At 51.5% G+C, this 10,000-nt stretch overlaps 1 protein-coding gene across 6 annotated transcripts in view; it reads left to right on the forward strand.

Moving 5' to 3' along the window:
* Positions 1 to 10,000, forward strand: part of LOC119580170 (nuclear hormone receptor E75-like) — an 87,147-nt gene that overhangs the window by 76,382 nt on the left and 765 nt on the right. For 5 of the 6 annotated variants that reach the window (XM_037928142.1, XM_037928146.1, XM_037928143.1 and 2 more), the window contains 2 exons: positions 1,847 to 2,085; positions 8,095 to 10,000. The exon at positions 8,095 to 10,000 is cut by the window's right edge and continues 765 nt beyond it. In XM_037928142.1, the coding sequence (XP_037784070.1) occupies positions 1,847 to 2,085; positions 8,095 to 9,951 (2,096 nt within the window). In that variant the 3' untranslated portion in view covers positions 9,952 to 10,000. Of the gene's footprint in view, positions 1 to 492; positions 871 to 1,846; positions 2,086 to 8,094 lie in introns of those variants that run through there. The other variant, XM_037928147.1, reaches the window with a different exon arrangement.

Below are 10,000 nucleotides of genomic sequence, written 5' to 3' on the forward strand. Positions count from 1 at the left end.
CTCACTAACTGCACGTAGTTGTCACGTAGGGCATCCGACGGGCCTATGCGGAAGTAATATATACCTGCATCTATCTACTTCCCATTTCCGGAGTTGTGGCTGTGAGGACGGCGTAGATCTGAAGGTGACCATCAGTAAGGCCGCATCCAAGGCAGACGCGTGCAGCTTACGTTGCATCCGGAATTTCAACCTTATGGCTTCAAGGCTGAGCGGGGTTTTATTCTATACGTGGGATTGCCTTTCCACAGCCGCCATGCAGATTTCGAGCGCGATTTCGCCACCAGGGGGAGCAGTAAGAATTGTAGAAAGTGTCGAGTGCAGCGAATATGTCATGCAGTCGATAATGACAATGAAAGCGACGGTAGTTTAAGTAAGAGTGAGCGCGTCTGGGTGGTGCCGGGCGGGTGAAAGTCGTGTGCGCGGGTGTTGGTGTCGGCGGAGCGATGTCGGCTGGCGGACCACGGAGAGCTGCCGCCTCGACCTGCCTCGTACACACATACTCTCTCAGTCGCTCACTGAACGAGCTACGAGACGGGTGGAGGGTACGCGTGTTACTCCACACCTTACTTACTTACACACCGCGCACTACATTACTACGTGGATGTAATACTACAGCTGGTGTTACTTGTGCTTTGTGATAGCCACACATTAGCGGAGATCCTGTGCCTTGGATGTGATTCTTACTTACAGTGATCGAATGATTGTTACTAGTGTGACATTGTATTAGTCACGACTAGTAACCGAGGGTGGTGTAACAGCCCCGTGGATTTACACTCCGTTACCACAATCCAACACAAATGAAAATGCCTGAAGAGGATTTACCCATACTTAAAGGACTTCTACAACATGGAGTGGCGCCACACTATATGAGTAAGTGTCACACTACCTCGTGCTTGAGGATGAGAGGAAGCGAGTAAGGGTGGGCTGCTTGGGTTCCTGCTTGTTGCGAGGAGGACACGTGACCCTTTTAGAAGGAAAAAAAACTTCGGGAAACATCAAGTAATACTGATTGGAGATTATGAGCGGTTCAGTGCAATAACCTCATACCGACTGACCCACACTGCAGGGGACTCTGCATCCGTGAGTGGGGGAAATTTTGAGGGATCAATAAGGCAGGTGTTCATCTCGTGCTGGGGAAACGTGACACTGCCTGCTGGTACGCTTGTACATACAGTCGATTATATCGTTTCGTTTTTTGTTGGCTTAACGGTTTCACGATACGGAAGTCTCATTTGAAAACTTCTTTATTTTAACAATGATCTCATTCGGAGATTAAATGTAATGGAGCTAATAAATGGAATTACCGAACAAAAATAATTGAAGTTTCCACTTTGAATTCTTGAAATCTTGGATTAAATGAATATGATTTTAGAGAAAATGAAAGAGTGAAATGAGTGTAGAGGTCGGCGCCACGTGTAACGCCATGTGCCGAGGGTCGTCGGCCGAGCGTCCGAGGGGAGGCTGCGAGTGAGCGAGCCGAGAGTCCATTCCCTTCCTTACATGATGTAGATGTAGGGGGTGAGCTGCATATCAGTGAATATTGTTCCGAATTTGAAATCAATTTGAAAGTTTACCCCATTTTTAAGAATTTGTTTCCACTAGAGTAACTCTGGAAAAATTAACGTGGCGTCCCCTCGTTTGGCCTATATGCTAGTAGGGCTTCAGCTCTTGCGGCCACGGTGATTGATGTTAGAAATGGTTTCATCCTCATTCTCATTATTACTCCATGCAATCATCTCTTTTATTCTGATCTAAATCTAGTGTTATACAGACATCTAAGTAAGGGTTGAAATTAACCCTGTGTCAGTGATGGATCCAGCTAACATGTTCCTCTTCTCCTCCTCAGCTGTGCGCTTCGGGCGTGTGCCTAAACGCGAGAAGGCCAAGATCCTGGCCGCCATGCAGAGCGTCAACGCCAAGTCCCAGGAGAGGGCCGTCCTGCAAGAGCTGGAGGATGACACCCGCGTCACTGCCGCCATCATCCGCGCCCACATGGACACCTGTGACTTCACCAGGGACAAGGTGGCACCGATGCACCAGCAAGCTCGCACACACCCCAGCTACACACAGTGCCCGCCCACTCTGGTAAGTATCTTTATAATAGATGAAATCTAGCATTTTTTTATTCGATCCATTCGGGGTCTCGGAAGTTAGGTGACAAGGGGATACATTAATCACACAACGAGTCTTCAGTACATAGGGTATCTAGAGGGAGGATGCACAGGCACAGGATATCAGAGTATAGGGTGTGGACCGGATGTTGTATGTGTCGGTGGGAACGCAGAGGGGAGGGAGGGAAGGAGAGGAAGCGTAGCGGACCGGGGAAGAGGATGCAGGAGACCACACAAACACTCACACGCCCTCAACAAGGCGCTCAGGATGTTCCCGTGTCCTCGCAAGTTTGGGCCAGACACTCCTCAGGAAACCCGTATCACGTACACAGATCCTCGAGTAACAGGATACTGTGAGGATAGGCTTGGAGGGGTGGGGGGCAGTTAAGGAGGATAGGGATAGACGTGTAATCCCGTTCATGTCAATAGTAATGCGACTTTGCTCTTTGCATTTTAACTATAATGAAGTATCTCGGAAAAAAAACTTCAGGCAATGTAACGACGCCACTGGCTTCCACAGCGCTATCACGCACCAAGCTCAAGGTCAGGCGAGTTCAAGTTCACGCCCCGCTATCTTCAGGAAGCCGCGGCGAGATACTGATAGCAGTGATAAGTGAGCCCGCGCTGGCAAAGGCTCGGTACTGTTAGATACGTCATGATCTTGTCACATGATAGACTTGTGGATGTAAACGTGATTGCTATTAGTCATGATTTGTTTAGACGAGAGAGAGAGAGAGAGAGAGAGAGAGAGAGAGAGAGAGAGAGAGAGAGAGAGAGAGAGAGAGAGAGAGAGAGAGAGAGAGAGAGAGAGAGAGAGAGAGAGAGAGAGAGAGAGAGAGAGAGAGAGAGAGAGAGAGAGAGAGAGAGAGAGAGAGAGAGAGAGAGAGAGAGAGAGAGAGAGAGAAAGAGAGAGAAAGAGAGCATGAATATGGAGTGAGAAGCGCGTGAAACAAAAAGGGGCAAGGCAGCAAATAAGCAACACTAGCTCTTAAGCCATGACTCGACGCTCCATCGTGATGACGAATTCAGTGCGGGCCGGAGCTAGGCGGTCATCCAAGGTCACGGTCAGGTGGGGAGGGGGCGGCGAGGGGAAGGGGAGGGAGCATATTCAACCGATCGAGTGTTGCAAGCCTCGGGTTTCGTCCTGAATGTGCATTCGTGCGAGGGAATAATCTATATCGGGCCTTTTTACTTTACAAATCTTCACATGTCAAGCGATACAATTGTAATGGAAAGATTTCGTGACCTGTCGCAGGCGACGTTGAGTCCAAGCAGGCATTTGCTTGAATCTCTAAAATAACTCCCGGGTGACGTAAATGCACCAGACCCCACTCCCAAGGCCACCTCATGTTGCATAACCTGGCAGAGGCACCCTCCCCCTTCAGCACAAGGATGCATGAAGGCACCTCTCCACTCGCCATCATTCTCCTCATGGTAGAAAATAATGAACGAGTTTTCAGGCTCTTTAAACGTAATATGGCCGGATAAGTATGCATGCACGTCAGTCGAGAAAATATGGGAAGCCATAGAAACTGATGAGAAATTTATTGAGATTCTTCGTATGAGTGGATTTACTCTGACGTCATGGCTTGTTTCGGTGACATAACGCGTGAAGTCCGAACCTGAAACAAGATCTTGTAAATACTCCAACACTCTCTATGTCGTTATGCTTGCGTTTGTCTTGCCGCGACCTGGAAAGGTGTCGGAGTCTGGTGTCTTAATCATAGCGTTTAAGTTCCTGGTACAGAATATCCGGTGCTAATTAGCTAGCTTCCTTAATACGGAAATGCCAAGGAAAGCATTGGTTGCGATGTATGCGTGTGAGTGAGTGCGCGTGTGGCTCCCTGGCCCGGGTGACGTCACACGTAACCTTGGACTAGGTCGCGTAGAGGGCGTACTTGAGCCCTGTCGGTACCCCTCCTGCCCCCACCCTACCTCCCTCTTCAACAAAGCTCCCTTCCCCTGCCCGCCATCGCCCCGTCACAAACACACAGGGGACACGCGAATTACGATTGCGCCTGCTTTTCCTTAATTATCCGGTCCTCATCACAATCATGGTCTCTTATAGGGATCATGAAGGTAATGAGGGTGCGATGCCGAGGAGCGCGAATTAGGATCTTTTATATTGCCTCACGGGTCGTTTACTAGGTATTCCGAATTAGCAAATGCGCATCGGAAACGCCCAAGGTTGCGAAGTCGGTGGCGAGACGGAGCCCTGGCCGACCTGCTGGCGGGTCGGCACCGCCACTTCATTAAGAATTAAATCCGTGTGTCGCCGCCGGAGGGCCTTGCTAAGCGGGGCGGGAAGCAAATTCCCATTTTTTGGGCCTCAGCGATAAGAAGGGAGAGCAAGATAACGCCAGAAAGTGAAAGGATTGAAAAGGTGAAAAAGTAAAAGCTGCTATCGCTGATTGACACTTGGCGACAGGGAATTCAAGGTTGCATGTGGGATGTGTTGGTCGTTATATCGCCCTTGAAAACTCACCTTTGGACATCTTACACCAACACAAACTGCCCCCGCCACTCCCTACTACCCACCTCCCTAATTCCACAATTAAAGTCGATTATTTTTAGTTGCATCTCGCAATGATATCCCAACTTAACTGTGAATATAATGAGTTCTGAAACTTCTCGGGAAAAATTAACATCTGAATTATTAGCCTGCCGCGTGGGGAATACACCCAGGGTATTATTAATGTTAACAGTCTTCGTGGGTGATTCTTAAAAGTCCATTTTAAGCAGCTGAGGAAAGAGGAGAAGGGGAAGGAAGGGGCGAGGGGAGGAGGGGGTAAAGTTACATAAAGAAGGGACAGGTCACGTGGTAGCTCCCGTGTGTGCCCCCGCCCCCTATCAGACCGTGCCCCCTCCCCCTTCGCCTCACTCTCGAGCTCCCCATCTGGACGCTCTTTTTACTCTCTACCTTTTAGCTGTTAATTCACCCTCCCTCTCCCTCATTACCCGGCTGCCTCCCGCCTCTCTCTACTACCACATGGTATCCTTAACCCTTCTTCATTTACAGCATGAGACTTAGCCCTCCCTCCTCCTCCTCCTCCTCGCCCAGATGTTGTACCTTCCCGCCTTGTATCTCTTCCCCTCCCTACGTGGGGGGTGTTGCAGCGCCACACAAAGACGTTTTGGGCGGGATCTGTGCGCTGTGTTCGCTGGAGATAAGGGGTGCTTGTGATTATGTAAGAGATAAGAAGTCATAACGGTGCCCTTCAGTGTTATATTAGTCGTCACGGCAGCCTCACTGCGAGTTGTGTATTGCAATGGGATTTCCTCAGGAAGGGCGTGTTGCTAGAGCTTCTCTGAAAAGGGGAAATTCAATGGCAGGGAGTTATCACGCAGCACAAGGGACTTCCCTAAATTTTATATTGTTAGCAAATTCATAAAATTCATAATTATTCTTACACCATTAATTACTTCACGGAAATAATGGTTCTCGCCTGATAAGCACAATGATGGCAATATGAGCAAAATCCCACTAGGACCGCATCCCGAACGAGGCCCCGTGACACTATGCTGCCGTGATGGGGCGTAATTAGCACGTGGGCTCATCTCTCACCTGTCCCCCCGACCTCGGTTTACTCCAACTCTCCTAATTATACACATTTGCGAGGCCTGTCTGAGTGGGTTAATGGCTTCCCCCTGGTGGAAAACCTGTCTTCATTCATTGGGGCTTCCGCAAAAAACTTTGTATAGCCGATCGCCTATGCTTGCATAATTAGCTCGTATTAGGTCAATTGCTATCTGCCAGACCGTTTAATTATGTCAAAGTGAGTTTAATTTTAGGGTAATACGAAGTAAGAGCAGAAATTGACGTGTAGTGTGGCGACCGCTGAAGTTGACGTAAGTCTCACGGTACGGTCGATGCTGGGGGAGCGAGTGTCCACATTTCGCCATATTCTCCAATTATTTACGCGGAAACCTAGTTTGTTCTGCGTTGTTCTCGTGAGTCATGAGTTAAATTGCCTCCGAAATAAGGATTATTTTATGATGGCAATACTTATGATTCGAAAAGAACCATCCTTTAGCCAAACTAAAATACTAGTAAGTTGGATTGGAAGAGCGGCCTTGGTGAGGCCCGCGCTCTTTCAAGGTCACTCAGCCCGCCAAATTTACCCTCCAAACACCCGGCGCCTTTGCCAACCAGTCATAGAACATGCCAGGCGAATTCATTTTTTCTTCCTCTTTGCCAGCTTCACGAAAATAGTTCGAAAGTAATAAAAAGTGGGCGAATAAACAACCAAATGTGTGTACGAGGCCCTCACCAATGGATGCTATGACCTCCAATTGCATAAAACAACCAACGTAATAATAATTCTGATAACGAATTAAAAGACCAGAAGCTAAGCCACGAGCAATTTCCACTTTCAAAATCACCGCCGAGTGTGCCATTCGTAGGACAATGGAAACCCCAAATGTTTAGCTGGCGGTAAACCGTCAACAATTTCCTCTGTTCCCCCTCTGGCGGGTGGCGTGGGCAAGGGCATCTGGATGACCTGGGTGTTGGGCGTTGCAGGAGAAGGGAAAAGGGTGATCAGAGGGAGAGGGAGAGAGGGAAGGGGGAGGGTGTATTACAGGAAGGGGAGAAAGAGAGGGGAAGGCGTTTATGTAGCAACAAACGCCGGTGTTGTTTGGTTCCGTTGTGCTCAATCTGACTCTGTATTATTGGCTAGATTGCTGAGTGATGACGTGGAGTTACCGAAACGCTGTTCATTTGCCAAACATGTGACTGAGCGGGGCAAGGATGAGAGAAGAAAGGAGGGAGCGAGTGCGTGGCCAAGGTCGAGCTGGTAAAGACGCGGCCCACGTGCAGATTCCTCGCATATTGCCGCGTATTCCGACCTTTACTATGTATAACGCCAGGCAAACGTTTAACATACCCGACCACGTGGCACGCCTTACTCGGTGTTCGGAGGAAGCCGAGTATGGTGCTGCAAAAAGCCGCAGAGATCCCGGCATTGGAGTAGGAGGTGGCGGAGGGGGAGACAAAGATCCACGAAAGGTTTAACCCGGCGCCGTCTGGCTCCTCGGGATACATTGTTGGCAAGGGTGGAGGGCATGCGAGGGGGGGAGGGGGGAGCTGGGACTGCGGGTTACACTGTAGATGAAACCAATCACCCCAATAATTACTATATAGGTCTGATAGGTCGCGGTGATCTTGGCTGCGTATCCTGCTGCATGTGGGTTTAGTGTGTCATCAACACGTGGCGCGTCAGTTTAAAATTGTGGCGGTTTGCGAATCGACATGGACGATGTTTGGTTGAAAAAATCAAACCGGTGAGTGGGGGTGTCGGAGCTTGCTGTACCTTCCCCCCACTCCTGCCCCCTCCCGCCTCCTAAGGGTTATCGTAGGTTGTTTGAAGGACGGGCGTAAACACTGGGTTATCAGAGGGTATTTGAAGGGCATCTGCAAACCTTGTGACTTCGCTTAATACGGCGAGGAAGGGGGGGCGGGTGGCAGGTGAAAATGTGAGGAGATAACGATTGTAACGGATGAATTTCTCTCTAATTTTCATTTAAAACTTCAGCGCATGTATTACGTAACCCGATTTCGGGGGCGACAAGGGGTGTTTTATGATCTTAATCGATCACTTGCTTTGGCGGCAACCGGCGCCGTCTGGGGCTCTCATACCGAGATGGCCAGACCGCGCTCGAGTGTGCATGTGCGTCCAAGCTTTTATTAATCGATCCCGTCGGCAGTAGCTAGTACAGGATCTTGACGAAACCAGTATGGCATTAGGTTACCTGTGGCGGTATTTGAAAGCGAACACTGAACACCTGTCAGTTTGCTACACAATACTTAGACTAAAAATACTTAGAGGGAATTATTTGCAAGAGACTGGGGGTTAGGAGTCGAATCAGGGGAATGGGATCTTTTTACCCGACATACATATGATATACATATTGCACTTTCATATTGCATATAGCAGTAACGGTTGTAACATATAATTAACCTTTTTCTCTCTTTCTTCCTCAGGCGTGCCCGTTGAACCCTCGACCAGTGCCCCTGCAGGGCCAACAGGAGCTCGTGCAAGACTTCAGCGAGCGCTTCTCTCCCGCCATCCGCGGCGTCGTAGAATTTGCCAAACGTCTGCCAGGCTTCCAACAGCTGCCACAGGAAGACCAAGTGACACTCCTGAAGGCAGGCGTATTCGAGGTGCTCTTGGTGCGTCTGGCGGGGATGTTCGACGCCCGCACCAACACCATGCTGTGCCTGAACGGTCAGCTGCTGCGCCGAGAGGCTCTTCACACTTCAGTCAACGCTCGCTTCCTCATGGATTCAATGTTCGACTTCGCTGAACGTGTCAACAGCCTCTCCTTGAGCGACGCTGAGCTGGCGCTCTTCTGCGCCGTGGTTGTGTTGTCACCCGACCGCCCGGGCCTGCGCAATGCTGAGCTCGTTGATCGCGTGCAGAGGCGCCTCATTAACTGCCTTCGGGCTGTTGTGACCAAGCATCACCCCGAGAACCCCAGCCTACAGCGCGACCTCCTCTCCAAGATCCCCGACTTGCGGACTCTCAACACACTGCATTCAGAGAAGTTGCTCAAATACAAGATGACTGAGCACACCGCAGCCGGCGCTCCCTGGGACGACTCCCGCTCCTCCTGGAGCATGGAACAAGAGAGCAGCGTGGGCTCACCCTCATCTTCCTACACCGCCGACGAGGCCATGCGCTCCCCAGTGTCGTGCTCTGAATCCATCTGCTCCGGCGAATCCGCCAGCTCCGGCGAGTCGCTGTGCGGAAGTGAAGTGTCTGGCTACACGGAGCTCCGCCCTCCCTTCCCCCTCGTCCGCCGGCGCCACGACCACTCCGAAGGTGCTTCATCGGGTGACGAGGCGTCCGAATCTCCTCTGAAGTGCCCCTTCAGCAAAAGAAAATCGGACAGCCCAGACGACTCGGGAATAGAGAGCGGGACTGACAGGAGTGACAAGCTGTCATCCCCGTCGGTGTGTTCTTCGCCGCGATCATCCATTGATGAGAAGAGCGAGGAGGACCGCGAAGATGACATGCCAGTGCTGCGCCGCGCCCTGCAGGCGCCCCCCATTATCAACACGGATCTGCTCATGGAGGAAGCCTACAACAAGCCCCATAAAAAGTTCCGTCCGCAACGTCGGGAAGAAGAGCCCCACTCCTCCCAGCCCACCTCCTCGCTCCTGGAGCAGACGCTGTCGCAGCCCCCGCATCACCAGACCTCCTCTCTGGCTGCAACGCACGCCACCTTAGCCTCCACTCTGGCATCAACACTTAGCTCGCCGAGCTTAGCTGCCTCCCACTCCACTCTCGCTCGCACCCTGCTCGAGGGATCCAAGATCTCCGAGGATGCGATGCGCCGCGCCGACATCCTGCACTCCATGATCATGCGCACCGAGGTTCGGGAGCGGTTACCCACTCCGCGAGTGTCACCCGCACCATATTACGTTCCGCAGCCCGCTGTGGACCGTGTACAGCCTCCAGCATCGTCCTGGTCGTGCCCAGCCTCTCGCGGTTGCAGCAGCAGTAGCAGCACCAGCAGCAGCAGCAGCACCAGCGGTAGCCTAAGCCCCATGCAGCCCACCGTAACCGCACAGCCACGGCTGCATCTCCTCACAACACCCACACCCTCGCGCTACTACGAGTCGAGGATGTCGGCCACACCGGTGGGGCTCGGGGCACAGCCGTCGGGCTCTCCAAGTGCTTCTACCATGATACATTCAGGCTTGGGTGCCCAGCCCAGCCAGAGGGAGCCCTCCCCCCTTGTCGAACTGCAGGTCGACATCGCTGACTCGCAACCGCTCAACCTTTCCAAAAAGACGCCGCCGCCGACGCCACGGGAGTTCGCCATGGAAGCGTAATGCAAGGTTGGCCTGCGCTCACCCGAGTACAAAGCCACTGTGTGGCCCC

The sequence above is a fragment of the Penaeus monodon genome, chromosome 13 (assembly GCF_015228065.2).
Source record: "Penaeus monodon isolate SGIC_2016 chromosome 13, NSTDA_Pmon_1, whole genome shotgun sequence".
NCBI classification, from domain to species: Eukaryota; Metazoa; Arthropoda; class Malacostraca; order Decapoda; family Penaeidae; genus Penaeus; species Penaeus monodon.